Raw genomic sequence first — 18,985 nt, 5'->3', positions numbered from 1 at the left:
TTCTTGAAAGATAAGAAGGTGGTAACACAGAATAGGACCAGAAAACCGAGGACGCAAAACCAAAAGAAAACATAAGGACCCCCTGGGCGGAACAAGTGTGAAAGTAAGGGCTTCCAGAAAGTTCAGACCCAGCAGGGACACAGTCAATTGAGAAAACAAGGTTTGAAGCTCTGTATGAAAAACAGCAGTTCCCCATTACACGGTAAGAGATAGGCCTCATTACACGGTAAGAGATAGGGGATTACCGGCACCGGTAATCCCCTACCGCCCTACTACGAGGTCCCTCAGCGGGTCCCGTCCTTAATGTGTGGTCAGACCACACGTTAAGGAAGGGACCCACTGAGGTACTTCAGAGCAAATAGCAGTACCGTTATTAGCTCTTTCCCCATTCCCATTGAGCCCTCTGGGGGCTCGAATGGGAATGAGGAATGGTAATTGGCATGGGGACTTACTGGGTCCTCAAGGGTCTGAATGACCCGGTAAGTCCCCATACCGCCTACCCGGACCCAGAAGGCGGTAGGGGGTAGCCATGGCGCCAATTGCGCCATGGTTACCTCCTACCGTGTAATGAGGCCCTATGTCACATCTGGGATGGATCCAGAAGCACACAACGGCAAAGGCTGCTGGGAAGAACAAGTTACTTACCAACTGTAACGTTCTTTCGACTGGATGTTCCTCCCACGTATTCCTCATCTTATGATAATTCGTTATCGCCAGCTTTGCTGCTTCGGAATTTCTTTTTCAGCAGAGGGCGCTGTGCTCGAGGTCGTGGCGTTGATTGTCCCTCGAGGGGCTCCGTACCTGGTTGACATCACTGATGGTATAAATGGCTCGAGCCACGCTCGTTGGCTTCAGTTCGGTTTTTTCGATGAAAAATTGGAGGAAACCCCAGGCGTGCCTCATGACTGATGCACTCTTTGTGAGAGGAAAGTGTAAGAAAACGCAAACTGTACTGCGGGGTAGGTTGGGAGGGGCGATGAGGAATACGTGGGAGGAACATCCAGTCGAAAGAACGTTACAGTTGGTAAGTAACTTGTTCTTCGATTGGATTGTGTCCTCCCACGTATTCCTCATCTTATGATAGATTCCCATAGCAGTGGCAATTTTGGAGGTTGGAGTACTAGACACTTTTTTCATGGACGGAATGAAGTACCGCCTTGGCAAATAACCCCTCCTTGGAGGAGGCAGCATCTAAGCAATAATGCTTGATGAAAGTATGCATCGATTTCCATGTATGTAATTTTGACATTCGTGAAATGTAAAAACCGAGAGCCCTTTTGGGGTCTAGTCTATGCAGTCTCTCCTCTTCTTTGCCCAAATGAGTATGAGGATAGAATGTTAGTAATATGATTTTTTGTGACAAATGGAAGTCAGAAACTACTTTTGGTAAAAAGGAAGGTTTAACTTTAAGAACTACCTTGTCCTTGTAAAAAGTAGTATATGGAGGTTTACATGAGAGAGCCTGTAGTTCACTAACCCTGCGGGCTGATGTTAAGGCCACAAGGACAGTTTTTAATGTTAGAAGTCTCAAAGGACAAGAGTGTAGAGGCTCAAAAGGTATACAAGTTAGAAACTTAAGTAGTAGATTTAAATCCCAAGTTGGGACATGAAAAGGTACTGGAGGGTGTACGTTAGAAAGCCCTTTCAGGAATTGAACGATTAATGGAATTTTGAAGGAGGAAACCTCTTCCAAGGAGCACTTCAAAATGGACAGCGCAGCAAGATATCCTTTAATTGTTCCAATTGGCTAGATGTAATGGGAAAGAAAGCGCCATTAGGGTGCCACATTGAAAAGGATCCACATCCTTATCTTTGCACCAGTTACTGAACTTGTTCCAACGACACTGGTACAAAGATTTTGTTGCTGGCCTTCTGGCCGAAAGCAAAATCTCCATAACGTCATCCGGAAGATCCCAATCCTTGTATCTCAACCTCTCAGAAACCATGCGTGAAGGTTGAGTGTCTTGACCTCTGGATGGAGAACCCGACCTTCCTTTTGCGAGAGAAGATCCTCTCTTTGCGGAAGACGTATTGAAAGGCAGATGGACATGTCCAGAAGGTCCGGGTACCACGTCCTCCTGGCACAATCCAGGGCAATTAGGATCATGTTTTTCCTAAACTTGCTCAACCTCCTGATTACTCAAGGAATCACGGGGACTGGAGTAAACGTGTACAGAAGTGGGAACTTCCACTCCACTACGAACACGTCTCCTAGAGCTCCTCTCGGAGGAAATTCCCTTGAGCAGTACTGTTCGCACTTCCGGTTGATCGCGGTAGCGAACAGATCCACTTGAGGGGTTCCCCAAAGGGGCGAAGATCTCCAGAAGAACTTCCTGAGCTAGCTCCCACTCGTGGGAGACTGTGCTCTGCCTGCTCAGAGCGTCTGCCGCTGTGTTCTGCTCTCCGGCTAGGTGAACTGCCGATAGAGAGATTTCTTCTCGTATTGCCCAGAACCCGAGCTCCATTGCCTCTCTGCACAGTGGTAGTGACCCTACTCCTCTCTTGTTGAGGTAGTACATGGCCACTGTGTTGTCCGTCATTATCAGGACATTCTTTCCCTGTACAGAGGGCAGGAAGGCCTTCAGCGCTAGTCTGATTGCCCTCAGCTCCAATAGGTTGATGTGTAGTTTGGACTCCGATGGAGACCAACGACCGCTGATTGTCAGATCATTGGTGTGTGCTCCCCACCCCGTGAGCGAGGCGTCCGTTACTACTGTTATCTCCGGCCATAGTTGCCAAAAAGATTCTCCTTTGAGGATGATGTTGTTGCAAGCCCACCATAGTAGATCCTGAGCAACTGCGCTCGGGACTTGCAGAAGATCCGACATATTCCCCGAGAACTGGGACCACTGAGTTCAGAGTGCCCATTGAAGGGATCTCATTCTCAATCTGGCCTCTGGTACTAGGAAAATGCAGGACGCCATGAAGCCGAGCAACCTCAGAAAATGGAAGGCCGGCAGATGCTGGGCATCCTGGAACTTTGTTACCATCTTCAGAATGTGGAGAGCTCTCACCTCGGGAGGCAATGCTTTTCCCGAGGAAGTATCCAAGACTGCTCCGAAAAAATTGAGCTTTTGGGATGGTACCATATGGGACTTCTTGAAATTGAGGGAGAAGCCCAATTTGTGAAGGAAGTGGCAGGTGATCGAAAGATGTTCCTGAGCTTGTTCGAGAGAATGTGCTCTGATCAACCAATCGTCCAGATAGGGGTAGACGTGAATCCCCCTCTCCTGAGACTCGCTGCCACCACCGCCATTAATTTGGTGAAAACCCTCGGGCGGAGGTTAACCCGAATGGCAGCACTCGAAATTGATAGTGAGAATTGCCAATCGCAAACCTCAGGTACTTTCTGTGCTTGAGATGGATTGGCACATGAAATTAAGCATCCTAAAGGTCCAATGATACCAACCAGTCTTGGAGTTGGAGAGCCTGAAGGATCTGAGAAAGGGTCACCATCTTGAACTTGTCCTTCCTGAGGAACTTGTTCAAGTTTCTTAAATCCAAGATGGGTTTCAATTCTCCGTCCTTTTTTGGGATGAGAAAGTATGGGGAGTACCAACCCTTGTTCCTCTCCGCTACAAGTACTTGTTCTATAGAACCTTTCTCCAGCAGGCATAAAATATCCTGCAACAGGAGCGGATCTGGAATTTTGACAGAGTTGGTTCCCGGTGGATGGTTCTGAGGCCTTTTTAGGAAGGGGAGACAGTAACCATGAGCTACTGTTTCCAGTGCCCAAGCATCTGAGGGAATGCCCCGCCATTCCTTCAGATGCTGAGAGATCCTGCCTCCCACTGGGGTTTTGTGTAACAAGGTCTCAGAGTGATTTGGAGGCGGCTGAAGGAGCGGCTGAGGGCAAAGATGCCGATCCTGAGGCTGGTTTCGCACCTCTTCCTCGTCCACCACGAGGGACATTTCTTTTGCCTCTTTGAAAAGCCTGTCCTCTTCCCCTACCAAAAGAGGAGTAGTACCGAAAAGAACGACCCCTCCAGGAAGATGAGCCAGAATAGGGTTTCTGAGGCTGACGCATGCAGGCGCTAAGAGATTTAGCTGCCGCTTTTGAGGTCTGAAGTTTCTCTAGGCTTTCATCAGCCTTACTACCAAACAGCCTCGAGCCATCAAAAGGCATGTTGATAAGTCTGGCCTGCACATCTGGTGCAAACCCCAGCTTCCTCAACCACGTAAATCTGCGTAATACAGTGCTCGCAGCCATGGATCTGCTGATACTATCAGCAGTATCCAGTCCAGACTGGAGGCATTCCCCCATTGCCTCCTTCCCGTTTTTGACAATATTCAGGAAGCCTTCCCTTTCATCGCCTTCCGGAATATGATCAGCCGCCGCCGAAATGCAATCCCACAGGGTATGGGTAAACCTGGCCAGGGTACAGGTGACATTGGTTGACTTAAGAGCCACACTACCTGAAGTGAAAACTTTATGGGCCCAAGCATCAACTTTTTTATCCTCTCTATCCGGGGGATAGTAGGATATGCAGTCTGTCTTGAAGTAGATGCTGCTTGAATAGCCAGACTTTCTGGAGTGGGATGTCTGTTTAAATATTCAGGATTAGAACTAGCTAGTCTATATTTCTTTGGAAAATTACTGTTTACAGCAGCAATATTTTCAGGATTTTGCAAGTTCTTCTCCACTGTTCTCTGAAGTGCCCTATGGAAGGGGAGAACTGGATCCTTCTGAGGACCCCGAACAATTCTGTCCGTCATATCGTCCTGTTCAAAAGTGGGTGAGGTTCTACCCCAACCCATATATTCTATCACTCTATTCATCAGACTCCTGTACCCTGAATCTGCATGTTCTGCAGGGTCAGGTCTAGCAAACTCCAATTCCGGTCAATGCCACTAGCAGAATGCAGAGTCTCGCACAGGTCTCATCTTAGATTCTGGATCTATAAGTTCTTCTGGAACTTGTCTAGTGCCATATTGCACTCCAAAAGGAGAGATTCTCATCCTCAGAGCCAAATTCTTCATAAATCGAAGACATGGACTTAAAAAAGTCTGATCTTGGTAATGGAGTAAATCTCCTCTCTTCCTCCTGAGTTTTCGTCAAAGGAATGGAAAGATTCTTCAAAGGTGTCGAAGGAATCTTCGACGACCCCGATGAAGGCTTCGACACAGGCGTCAACGAAGTCGTGGAAGTTTTCAACGACTTCTGTTTCTTATGCGGTATCGGAGAGGTACTCGACTCTCGATGAGTCTTCTACGACTTGGCGTCGACTCGAGTTTTTCGAATATCCTCCATACTATTGGGTTTTTACCACAGTAGTTCCCGACTTCCCTTTGTCGTCCAACGGAGCGACAGGGGTACGGCTTTTCTGAGGTTTCTTTGAGGAGGTCGAGGCCGCATTCTCAAATACCTCCATCATCTTCTTTCGGAATTCCTCCCATTTTCTAGGGGAATCCGACTTTGTCGGGCATCGTACCACTTCGGTCGATGAATCGGAAGATGACGAAGGAGATCTATGTCTCCTTTTCACTCTCTTAGAAGAGGAAGATGAAGAGCGCCTTGATCTACTACAAGATCGAAATCTCTTAAGAGTGTCTATGACGATCCGATTCTTTCAAATCGCTCGATTTTTTATGTTTTTTAGCTGAAGCCTTCAAGGGGGCCTTGGAAGCTTCCCTCCCCACTGCCAGTTTACCTTTCCTCTCACAAAGGGCCTTCTCCGTCATTGACTGACAGGAGCCACAGTCGCCGGTTCGATGATTAGAACCGAGGCACCAGAGACAAATGCGGTGAGGATCTGTGATCGACATCTTCGATCTGCGTCGATACACTTTTTAAACCCAGTCTTGGGTGTTGAAGGTGTTGAAGAAGATGACATTTTCAGTAGAAAATGTCGAAGCGCGCCGTTCGAGAGCGAAGCAATCGGAAAAACGGAACTGAAGCCAACGGGCGCGGCTCGAGACATTTATACCATCAGTGACGTCCACAAGGTACGGAGCCGTCGAGGGACAATCAACGCCACGACCTCGAGCACAGCGCCCTCTACCGGAAAAAAAATTCCGAAGCAGCGAAGCTGGCGATAACGAATTATCATAAGATGAGGAATACGTGAGAGGACACAATCCATTCGAAGTGTGGTTCTGGTGTGTAAGCGCCAGGGGAGGCAGCCTCAATTCCAGAGCCGTCGTCCTGGATTGGTGATGCAGCCTGGAATCCTAACAAATGGGATGGCCCTAGGGCCCAATGAATTTTCAATAAAAACCCTTGCACCTCCATTTATAACACTAATCTGTGCCTGTTTTTGTTTTAATCAAGAAGCTGTTAAAAGATATTTCGGTCGGACTGGTTTGCTGATCCCCATCACTTACGTGACAAGGCATACAAAACACAAACGTCAGCATAATGCTCAATGCCCAAAAAAACTTTGGTACTGTGAATTGCTGTGACCAAACAGGAGGCACACATCTACACTGGAAAAACAATCTTATAGCATATGTACTTAAATTAAAATTAAGCAAGTGTAAAATGTGACAAACATGAGGGTATTCTCCCTCCTATTCCCCCATGGATCCTATACGCAGGTGGCCAGGGAAAGCCCATTGCTTTTGGATCCTGACCCTGGGGGTGGGCAAGCAAGGGAGGATTACCTGGGTCGATAGTCTTTGAGGACTGCGAGTGGGGTACCCTTGAGAAGCATGGTATCCCCCTTTCCCTGAAAATGACCAAACCAACCCATCCCCCGTCTTCATTGGCTATTACAAACCAACTCCCCTAACTTCTTCATACATGACTGTGAAAGTACTGAAACGAAGAAGAGGCCTGCTGAGACCAGTGGAGGCCAGGTATGTCCCATAAATGATTGTGAGGCATGGCTAATTATGAACTCACAACTGCAGCCTTTAAAGGGCTGCAGGTGTATAAAAAGCCCCACCTAATGAGAGTCAGATAGGACGTTTTGACCAGAGCAGTGGCAGTGAATTACAGCTCCAGAAGAGAGGCCAAGAGGGACAGCGAGTGGCTGTCTGTGTGCATCGCACTTATGATTTAGGGAAGAGTGGCCTAATAGCTGGGGATTTGTGCAATTGAGAGAAGCGTGAAAAGAGGGCCATGCTGTGATACTGCCCTTTTTCTTGATGCTCAAGGTACTCTTTCTCCTGGGGACAGAAGCCAACCCAGGAGTGCCTGAGGGGCAGGTGGGAGGGCCCTAAAGTAAAGACCCTAAGGCCGGAAGATCTGTGCTGCAGGTACTCGCATTAGAGCAACCAGTGAGTTGCTAAATAAAAAGAAACCTGGTATGCGAGTATTTGAAGCAGCACGTGAGGATATTTTGAATTAGAGTGTTCGCATGAATGAAAGACACGTTATTGAAGATCTCCGATCAAAATCCTTATGAAATAGTGAACATTAGAGCCTTTTAGCTCATAAAGCGGAGTGAATACTTTGTTATGGAGTGGTCACGTGCAGATAAAAGCACTGTATGAAAAGCCTCCAAACGTTGCGCGCATTTAAACACAAACGTCAAAGACTTAGTAAATTATTCTGTTGTAAGTTTCAATTTTCTTAGAAACCTTTAACCATTTCTGAATGACGAACGGAAAACAGGGTTTTCAACAAATATGCATTATTTTGAATGCCGTACAAAAGGAAATCATCACTTGTGAACATTCTAAAAGAAAGGAAGCTTTCCTAAACACATGAGTATTTTGTGAGCCAATTAATACAGTCAATGAAACTTACATCGCGCACAAAACGCCTATATTTTTCTGGTGCTAAACAATCAACTGTGAATTTAAAGAAACCAATGTTTAATAAACTCTCAGATGAAACTAACTTTAACCAAGTGAGTCGGCCTCATTCTAAGTTTGCCAGTCCGGGAAATAACGGTGCCAGTAAGCTTACTGGTGGCACTGTTGTTTCTGGACCGGCAAACTATGGGTTTGCCTGCTGGAGCGCTGTGCCCGTCAGGTCTGACCCTGCCGGGCACAGCGGTCACAGCAAGCAAAGCTGGCACGGAAGCACCGACACCGTTAACAACAGTGCCGGTGCTTCCGTGTCCCCATATCAGACTTATGGGAATGGGGATTAACGAAATTGCCAGTGCCTTATTTCCCAGCCACTGGACTTGGAATAGCCCGGTGGCACCGGGAAGTCAGGCGCTGGTAATTTTTTACGGCTCCGGCGGCAACCCACCAGTAGCACAAGCACGGTTACCGCCAGACCCGTAATGAGGCCCAGTGAATTTAATGTGCAGCATTAACTGTGAAATTAAAGAAAACAACATTTAAACTTTAAAGTGAATCCATCTTTAACACAGCCAACAAACCTAATATGTGCTATTACATAAAGTGAAGGAAACCTTGGGAAACTAACTTTAAAAAGGTGAATATAATTGAACTGATATTTTCAACCAGAACATTTTGTGGTCCAAACACCAGCTATATACCAAGGGTACAAGTGTAGCACAGAATCTAAAGAAAAGTGGGAAACACCAATACAACACCCTAATATCAACGAACACCCTAATATCAACGTGGCACAGGAATCTTAGTGAAGGAGTCCCTGAGGTGAGAACTATTTATTGTCTTGTGAAAATGGCCTCAGGATATTGTTGTGTTTGAACTGCGTCTTTCGAAATTGGGTAAGGGAGTCCTGAGTATTGACCAAACCTGTATTTCTTTTGAACTCAAGACAATTCTTAAGACTTTTGTTCGAACTACTTTACACTTGGGAAAGGGAGTAAAAAGAAAGCTATGAGCTGGACCAAGCTCTGAACTGCATGCTAAGCGCTATTTTGTTTATTACCGACATCCCTACACGTTGTATAAGATTAGTTGTGAGAGCAAGTTTAGGTTTTGGACACAGATTCCTAAGTTGAACTTGTGGACCTCTTTCCTTAGTTCCCTTAGTTTTGGTTTGGTAGGGAAATACCATGGTAGTGTAGGGCAAGATAGACGTTTTTCCATCCTGATATTTAAGGTAATAAAAATGTTTTTTTTTTTTTACTTTGAATCTGTTGTCGAAGATGTCCTCACAAAAAACCATTATCACTATATGCTGTGCTAAAATATGATAGCAAGAGTACTGTATTAAATGGCGGACTAGAAACGAAACTCATATACAATTAAAAGACTTTCAAATGGAATACCTTTGCGGATTTTTGGAGATACAAGAAACAAATATGCAGCATGTACATTTGGGAAGAGACATTTTAAATTAGACAAGCAAGGAAGATCCATATATAACCAAATATATATATATATATAAAAAATATACAACCAAAAGGCTAGTTATCCCCGAGTCTCGACAGCTCTGACATTAGCATAGCCCCGGATCTTGTCCAGACATAGCAACACCCCCCCCCTCCCGAGTACACCCATTCCCAGAAATCAAGATCTGCTCTAACAGTTTCAGCAAGTGAAGTCTGCTAAATGTACTTGTTCTGCACAAATATATTGCACTGTGCTCGTTTACCTGTGGCTTTTGTGCAGCTCAATTACTTTGTCCTCAAGCTCTTTTGTCTGGTTGGGTGCAAACTGGAAATCACTGACATAGTCGCTCCCATATTCATCTGTTTCGTAGTCTCCAAGCTCAGACTGGACGGTGTATGCACCCAACAGTGCTACCGTCACAAAGGAGCAGGGAAGGCGGCCACAGACTATGTCATCTCGCAGCTGCAGGCAGAGGTAGTACCTTTGAGGAGACAACAGCACAATCTTAAACACAAACTGGGAAGGTTGGCATCAATTGAACCCATTAATTACTTAGACTTTTGACCCAAATAGTAAGGCCTTTTTCCGTTTCTGCCTATGCAGAGTAATACCCCAATGAAACAACACATTCATGTTTTCTCAAATGATATTCCAACAATGTTTGCATCCTTTCTCCATGAAATGGTGCACTTCCCCAATACCTACAATAGAGGATACACCAAGCCCACAATAGAGGATACACCAAGCAGAGTGGAGTGCTCAGGAGGGCAGGTTGTGAAATGCTCACCTAGACAAGCATGGTGTCTTGCAATCTGCAATTGTCTACAGACACTTGGGGCCCCTTGTTAGCAACAGCCATAGTATGGATCAGAGGCAGAGCCTGATAGACCTTGGCATATCAACATTTGCCCAGGGTTATGAAGTCTGTTCCCATAAGGACTAATATGTGTGCGGAGGAGCCAGGACTTTGGAAGTAGCATGTGAAATATGAAATGGAATCCCCATTTCCTGACAGTGCTTGCCATAGCAAGAGCTGTGGCAGGAAGGTTGTTGAGAAGAAGCACGAATGAGGGACCAGGTTTACAAGGCAAGTAAATATTGCAGTGTGTGATAATTTGTGTGCATACAACATTAAGCATCCGGGGTGGGTACGGGACAACTACATACTCAGTGGATTAGGGTTCTACGCACCAGGGCAATGCAGAACTCAGAATGCCTGTATTTTACTGGGAGAACACTGCCACAGCAGGGTTGGGATTTGCATTGCAACTATATTGCTTTTGGGGAGCAGGTAGACACCAGTCTGACAAAATGTTTATCTTGGGCAACCATTAAATTACATTTTTTGAGACTAGGATCATTATTTGGGCAGCAATGTAGACACTAGCTTGACCATGATTTTTACTGGAGCAAAACCAGAAATGACAGTTGCAATGGGCATAATAATGACAATGTGATTAGCTGGGGCCCTTTAAAACTGGCTTGGAAATGAATAAATTGGCATGGCAAAATTGCAACTCACTTTGTAATGTAGGGCACATGTGGTATATCAGCTTATGCACCTTTGGGTGCACTGCAAGAACCTTAACCTCCTGGCAATAGGAACCCAACCTTTGGTATAGGTCTGTACTACACAAGTTGGTAGTGTGGCTGAGCAGCCAGGCTTATCTCAAGGGGGGTCAATGTGAGCAGTAGGGGAGTTACACAGAGATTCACAGTGACAAGTATCCAAATAAACACTTACTCTCAAGGTTTCTTGATTAAACAATTATTAATTTATTTAACAGTCAGTTTGAATAAGCCTTCTTCGGAAGGGGTAATATAATAGTAAAACACAAATACAATTCAGAATACACACTCCTAGTTTCTCTAAATCAGAAAGTACCCATTTGGGATGGCACACAGACACTTCCTACACCCTCAGGTGACACAAATAGTTAGGACACTGTGGACATTAATATATCACTGGTACATTTAGAGCAATACTAAAGTTGGTGTCAAAGAAAAGAGGTTTCAGAATAAGACAAGAGATCACACAAATGTTCTGAAGCAGGTAAGTACTTTTAAACCCCCCCAATGCAAAGTAAGTTAACCCTTTCCTGGAAGAACAGTAAAAACACACAATCGGAGGAGTGAAGAGTCATTCAGGGGAGCCAGGCCAGATAATGTCAATTAGGCAAAAGTCTAGGTGGGCTGAAGCACTTCTTGCAGGTAAGTAAAAGTCGTGCACAATGTTTTAGAAGTCTTTGTACAAAAAGTACAAACAAGTAGGGCCACAAGCTGGGAGGCTTGTGGGTTGTAGAAGATGCAAGCAACTCTACAGAAGCAACCAAGCAAGTTTCAACTGAGAACAAGAAAGGCTACAAGACAAGAGTTAAATTCTCTTAGACTGTACAGTACTTTTGGTTAGAAGAAATGGTTCCAGCTGGCTTCTGTGCCTGTGTGGCTCTGCAGATCCTTTTGTTCCTGGGCTTCAGTCGTGGGGACAAGAGGGAGGACGTCTGGGGTCTCATGCAACACAACAGGACGGTCAGCGACAGCAACGGGCAAACTTCAATTCAGTGGCACTTCGGCATTTCAGCTCCTCGCATATGAAAGGAAATAGCAACACTGCGGTTCTAGGATACCACTTCAGACTTTCCTTGATTCTGGGGTCCAGCACTCTGTTGAGGTGGGTCAGGCTTGGTCAGTCATGCACCAGCGAAGTCCGGAGGATCTTCCTAGCGCTCGGGTCAGACTTAAAAGCGATCTGCTCGATTTAGTGTTCCTCTCCCTGGCACTTCGGTTCCAGCAGCAGAAGTCGAAGTACAGCCATCTTCGAGAGGATTTCCAAACAAGTTCACTGGAGTTGATTGGTCCCACCAATTCAAGGGGAGAAGTCGTCCTTGCAGGGCTTCTCTAGTCGAAACAAATTCAGAGCTTCAGCCAAGCAGCAGGGCTTCACCGGGCAAACCAACGGTCCAGGAGTTGCAGCAGGCGTCTCTTCCAAGTTCTTCTTCGGATTCCTTCGTCCAGTGGTCGACTCTGCCTTCCAAGCCAAAAAGCCTCACCTTTTATGCAGGTTTCTCCCATTCATTCCAGCCTAGCTGTCAATCACACAGCAGGGTGGCTGTCCTTGCTAGACAGCCAGCCGGCCAATCACCTTTGGGTGCATTCCTGTAACCAAGGGGATTAAGCACAGGGCGTTTCGGGCACCTCCCTCACGTCCTGCTCTTGCCATGCATACTGGAGCCAAAGGCGGGCTTCACTCATGAATACTGCCAAGGACAAAATGAACAAAGCAACCAAACCTGGTTTGGCATACAGAGTAAATCTCAAGACGGACCTTTCCAACAAGAAATGGTCGAAAAAAGAAGACTGTGGACATTTTGACAGAATGGGCACCCATGGGTGCTTAACTGCAGCTGCAAACGCAGCCCATGGTAAAAACTCCCAATGGTAGTTAAAAGTAAACCACTGCCACCAGCCATTAATTGTAGAAAGGGTAACATAAAATGATTACATGAGAAACTAAACAAAGGATATACCCCTTCAGCACCGTATTGTAAGATAGTGTGTGCTGGTCTAGAAAGTTACAAATGTAAGTAAAGTCAATTTCACTTCACTGCTCTTGGAAACGGTAGTTTCTCCAAGAGAAGGTATTTAAACCTTTGGGAAATCTGAAAGACTTCCCTGTGGCACTGCACTGAAGGTGCTTTGTGTCACAATGTAAAAAGATGATGCCTATGGAGTTTGTCAGACTCCATAACCAAGAGAAACACAGAGTTCAAAATCACATTAAAATACACGAGAGAGTAGGAAAAAGGTCTCACTGTCTCCAGGTTAAAAATTAAAAAGTCCTAGAGTCCAACCAAAGTGTTGGGGGTCTCTAAGGTAGAGGGGAATTTGCACATTTCTGAGAATTCTCCCTAACAGTCTATCACACATCCATAAAAGGTTATGTGTTTTACTGTGCATCCAGCATTGCTATCAGGGACACAAGTTCAGATGAGCATGCACATAACCTGGTGCATCCAAATGCTCTGTGGTACTGTTGGGGCATGAAATGCATAATTTTTTATTCTGTGTCCTATATAGAACAGCTTTTCACTCCTATTTTATCAAATTAGTCATGAACATCATGCTGTAAAAGTCATTGGGCCTCATTACAAATCAGGCGGTCCGGAAATAACTGTGGCGGTAAACCCGCCGCCACTGTTGTTTCCGGATCGCCTGATCCCGACTCCTGCAGGCGGGAGGTGATGTTCCCGCCAGGTTTGACCTGGCGGGTTTAACACCGCCCGCCTGCGGGCGGACGAGGAAACACCAGCAGCATTTCGAGATGCTGCCGGCGTTTCCATGATCCCCATTGAGTCCCATAGGACTCAAGGGAAATGGGGAGTAACACCATTCCGCCTCCGTGATTCCCGGGAAAACTGGGGTTGTAATGCCCCGGTAATTCCGGGAATCACGGAGGCGGAATGGTAATACGAGTCGGCGGTAACCAGGCGGTTTTACCGCCTCAGTTACCGCCGGACTCATAATGAGGCCCATTGTGTTGAGTCATTTGAAACACACAATCCAGTCAAAAGTTGTCAGTTTACCGGCACGTTACCCCACTCGCCAACTACAAGATGGCCGGTGGGTCACCTGATTTACCTCCAGCTAACAGCCAGTAAATCAGGCGCCGTACCGGCATAAATCACTGGTATTACTGGCAAATGCTCCATTCGATTCCAATGGGACTCCATGAAATGGGACTCCATGAAATGGGAATTTACAATTGTTGTTGCCACTTGTAATCCGGCGGTAATACCGCCGGACCAAATGGCAGTAATGGTAATACTGTTTGGTTGTATATGAGCAGATTTACTGCCAGGTACCACGAAACTCATAATGAGGCCCAGTGTTTCCATAATAACAACCAGGGGTGAGCGGCACAGCCAGCCAGAGGGCTTGAAATGTGCGCCTTACTTGCAAGTAACAGTCCACAATCCACACCACCTTATCGGCTCAACACACTGCCAGTCCTGTGCTGCAACCACATGAGCTCTCAATCTTCACTACAACCCTCCTATGCCCCTACAGCATGAAGATTCCACCCTCAAAGAACACTAACCTGTCCTCACAGTCATGAAGGACCTTTTGCCTCACCACACTACTCCCAATCAACAGCCATGTGAATGTAGAAAGGGCTGTATAGTTCCCTTTTTTTTTTAAAACATGAAAAATGGCTGGCGCCCTTTGTGCATGCCATTTGTTATGTACATTAATACCTATTAGTATCCGGGATATTATGACGGGTTGTGAACAGGTAAAACCCCCTCAACTGAGGGATTTACCAAGCAGTAGCAGCTCAGAGGATCCTACACATCTCAGCCACTCTTGGTAGCGTATCTTGCTTACTTAATTGGCTCGCCGTCCTTTGTTTCTTTGGCATTTCCAACTGTATTTCTGCATTTGAATCTGGCAATTTCTAAATGTTATTTTTGCATTTGAATCTAGGCATTTCTGAATGTCATTTTTGCATTTGAATCTTGGTATTTTGAATGGGTGTACCTTGGTTCACTGAATTATCTTTTGCCTAAGTTGCTGTGCTGCCTCTTCTGCACTGGGACTCCATATATGTTTGTTTTAAAACCTGCCACCCTCTCCCAAATGCCATCATCTCCCATGTATGCTGAACCTCAAACCATGGTTTTTTAACACCCACTGCCCTGTTAATCTCTTGTCTAAGTACCTGCTTTTCTGTGGCTGCAAAGCCCCCCGGGTGATTTTCTCTTGTATAGTGCAGTCCCTCTTCCCGACCCACCCTCCCACCCCCACTACACTCATGGTGCTCTCGGTCTCCCCTATCTACTCTAACTGCCACTCTATCACCTATCCAACCCCGCTCTCAAAGCCTGGAAGGACAAAGTTTAAGAAAGCGCTCCTGCCCTCCATCACCGGCCTCACTATTGCCGGTACCTATGTCAATGCTTTCTCCAGACAAACACTGACATCCTCTTCACTGTCCCTTCCCCTGACCTTTGGACCCCCATATGGTCTCTATCCTATCCCCTTTTTCCTCCTCGCTCATTAACGGTGGAACCAGGTGGGAAGTACTCTTGGCATACTTCTCATCCACTAGGTGCATCATTAACATCTATCATAATGGCACTGTCATGGCCCATGCCTTGCAACCTGATGTCCTTCTTGACCGGCACCTGCTGTCTCTCATCAACTTCCTCCCTTCTCATGCTACCTCTCCTTCCTCCTCACCAATCTCTTCACCACCACCAATGGGAGTACCTTTAATCCCACCCCCCTTGTAAAACTTTCAAAGGTGGAAACCAGCTTCACTTATCTACCTTAAATGCTACTTCTGCTGTTTGCTTTTAAACACTCCTCTGACATCTGTCTCTTTCTTGAAGACGTTGACCGCAACATCCACTCCCTCACCGAGACATGGTTCAACGCTTGCTGTTACTGCTCTTCACACTTTCCTTCCCAAGGGCTATAAGCCCCTCTCCAAATCCAGGCCCAACCAGTCCAGAGGTGGAGTGGCCCTGATTTTCCCTGAGTGGGTTCCTACCTTTATCATGCCTACTGTGAGAAACCAAAGGGTGTCTCACTTGATAGTCCCTGGGGATCTCTCTCTCTCTCTCAGGTGTCATGGGCACATCCATCGCCTCTGGCTCGCGGCCCTGGTGGTGGACCAGTGCAGGAGGATCACCGGGGTGAGGGAGCTTCAGGGAGTGGAGGTGAGAAACGATGGTGAGATGCGGTATTCCCCCCCCTTTCCCATCCCCAAACCCCATACTATTTTATAGGATTCTCCAATGTCCCACCCCCCCTCTACACAAACTCTGGCCCGAGGAAGATGGCGACAGCGTAAAGAGGCTATCCCTTACATATATCATTGGACATGTCCCGTTAAAGCCAGGCACTTGACCTTAATCACATACATCTGATACCCATTAGCTCCCCCTACACGGATAAAAGGCAGAACATAGAGACACACTCTGAACAAGAGGAGACACGAGAAGGAGCAGCTCTTCTGGGGCAAAGGTGAACCCACTGTAGCAGGATGATCGATCAAGGGACCAGAGCGAAGGGTGGAGAAACCCTGGAAGTCCCTGCAGGTGGTCGTTGCCTCCGGGAAACCATGAAGGATATGTGGATAAAGCCAAATCCCAGACAGAAAGATGCCTGCATTGTGTGTCAAGGACGCCAGCGACCTTCCCAGATGAACGACAGAGTTGAGGAGGAAAGGCCAAGCCTGTGGTATCAACCTTGACTCGGGAATCAAATCCGCACAGACAGAAAAGGAATGTACACACCTGGTGAGTTAGCAAAAGACATGAAAGGCCAGTTTGTGTCAAGAAAGATTGAAGCCGCAACAGTGCATTTCACAATTGAAGGTTGTGCACATGCTGATGAGATTCAAAAGAAACTCTTAAGTTACTGAAAACTGTGAAGCCAGTGATACAGAGTAGTGGAGTGGTCCAGGGGAAAGGAAGTAGCCCACTCGAAAGTCTCCACAAAATGTTTTGATGTCTTGTTATAAAGCGGCAAATGAACGAACTCTGAAACGCACAATGGTCAAGATTAACCTCGTTGAAAGGTGAAGTTAAAAGGTGATTGCTTTAACAGAAAGATCTCTTTGAACTTTGTTGATTGTGTTCTGGAACCATCAAGACCAAGAGACACTGGGGCAAATACCATAAGGGAGAGATAAAGTGAAAGTCGAAGTGGTCCTGCCAGATCTATAGGAAAAACCTTGCACATTCGAAAGTCTTATACATCACTGTAAGGTCTGGGCCCGACCGAGGGAGACCTGGGATATGAAATGAGATAGGGCAAGGGAACCCGTAACGAATGTGAATAAAGCTTGGAGAAGGGCACCCCTTCTACTGCTGTGATTGTCAGGTCCTAGCCCGACAGAGGGAGACCTACGTGAACTTTTGTTGAACTGTGAAAGAACCTTTGGAAAACTGTAATAGGTGACTTTAACATTGAAGGCCAAGCGGGCCTCAACCCACGTTTTAAACTGCCCTTTTTTTTGATAAGCTGAACCAGAGTGTGTCATCGTGTTTATGGGAGCCGCCTTACTCCGTGCTATCCAACGTGCTGTCCAACATGGGGATGAGAGCTGAATGAGCCACCTTGATCTTTTATGTTAGAACACTGACTTGTCTTTGCATACACATTCCCCTTTACACACATTTTGTGAAAGAGATAGGGCAGGCATTAGGTTTTGTTATTATAGGCCATTTTGATTTGACAAAGACTGATTATTATTTGATGGTAGAGACTACTCCCATCATAGCTATATAGGGCAATGGAGTTTTTCCAAACCCCACAAATTGAATAAAGTTTTTGAAACTCGTAACTCTTGTGTTAGTGTCATACATGTGATACCATGCCACCCTTACACTACTCAAACCTACTCCTCTTTCAAAATGCCTCGTCTGTAGGCACAGAGTCTCTCCTGCTCTCTCACTTACCCTCGCTACCATCTACATGCCCCTGGCCCTATCCCTCTTTTCCTGTCTCTGAAGGGCTCGTCTGCTCTCTCTCTTAACCTCCACCTCCAAACTCCTCCTTCTAGGAGACTTCAATATCCACCTTGAATCTCTTTCATCTGCCACTTCATCGTTCTGCAACATCTGCAAATCCCTGTCCCTTATCATTCTTCCTACCGGTCTGACCGACTCAGCCGGACACAATTTCAATGCCTTCATCTCTGCAGACATCCCCATCTCTAACCTGCTCACCCCTCCCCTCTTCTGGACTGACCACTCTCTCATCTCCTCCCGCCGGGGGCCCCTCAGCCCTCTGTCCGAGCCACCTCCCTCACTGTCAGCCTCCTCCGTTATTACAGCAACGAAGCGAGTGTCAGTCGCTGCTTTTGCTTCTACTTTCAGCCTACCCCTGCTTCTGGCTCTTCCACTAACGCTGTCCTTGCTAACCTTCACCTCTCATCTCCTTGACACCCTTGCCCCTACCATGAGGATCCGCCTGCTTCCAAGCACAACGGCTTGTATGACTCTGATCTAGCTTCTCTGAAACTAAAGGGCAGAGTTGCTGAATGGAAGTGGCAGATCTCAGGCTCACCTGCTGATAAACTGGCCCATCACCTACAATGGCAATACCCTTTCTCTGTCTGCTTCAAGAAGAGGGCCCACATTAAAGCTCACATCCCTGGAGTCACTAACAATACAGTGAACTTTTTAAAATGTACAAGGAATTTGCCAAACAAAATGAAGCTTCTACCTCCCCCTCTCCTTCCCAGGCTCTCTGCACTGCCCTCTCCTCCCATTTCTCCTCTAAAACTCAGGACATCCTGTCCTCACTCTCCAGCAACCCCACTCTCTCTACTGCCTCCCTTGACCCTTCCCTCTCTGCCCTCGCCCCACACTCTCCTCCTTCTCGCCCATTGCACCCGATGAGGTCTCTAAAGTTGTCCACTCTATGAAGGTCTCATCCAACAGGTCCCCACTGGTTCTTCCAGAACTACTAAAGACAATATCTGCTCGCCTCGGCTCTAGCCGATCTCTAACTGGCTTTTCCGCTTCATCCCTCAAGCACTCCCTTGTGCACCCTCCCCTAAAAAAGCCATCTTCTGAACCTTCCCTGCCAGGCTAACTATCGCCCCATCTCTACCACACCCCTTTCCTGGGCAAACTCTTGGAAAAGTTGTTCTTCCCCCCCAACTAATCCGCCATGCTGAACTCGCTAGTTGCCGCCATGACCATCAATCTGGATTCTGGCATCCAGAGGCACAGAAACTACTCTCCGGAACACGTGTGACGATCTGCTCGCTAATCTTGACTCCAACTCTTCTGCTGCTCTCATT

The 18,985-nt window shown here is 46.6% G+C and overlaps 1 protein-coding gene across 25 annotated transcripts in view; it reads right to left on the bottom strand.

The window, feature by feature from the left end:
- Positions 1–18,985, bottom strand: part of EPB41L3 (erythrocyte membrane protein band 4.1 like 3) — a 971,190-nt gene that overhangs the window by 445,146 nt on the left and 507,059 nt on the right. For all 25 annotated transcript variants that reach the window (XM_069620665.1, XM_069620670.1, XM_069620666.1 and 22 more), the window contains exon 7: positions 9,428–9,646. In XM_069620665.1, the coding sequence (XP_069476766.1) occupies positions 9,428–9,646 (219 nt within the window). The remainder of the gene's footprint in view (positions 1–9,427; positions 9,647–18,985) is intronic.

The sequence above is a fragment of the Ambystoma mexicanum genome, chromosome 5q, assembly GCF_040938575.1.
Source record: "Ambystoma mexicanum isolate Mex_15411 chromosome 5q, UKY_AmexF1_1, whole genome shotgun sequence".
Classification (NCBI taxonomy): Eukaryota; Metazoa; Chordata; class Amphibia; order Caudata; family Ambystomatidae; genus Ambystoma; species Ambystoma mexicanum.
Note: the sequence above shows the minus strand (reverse complement) of the source record. Positions and strands in the feature narration are given on the sequence as shown.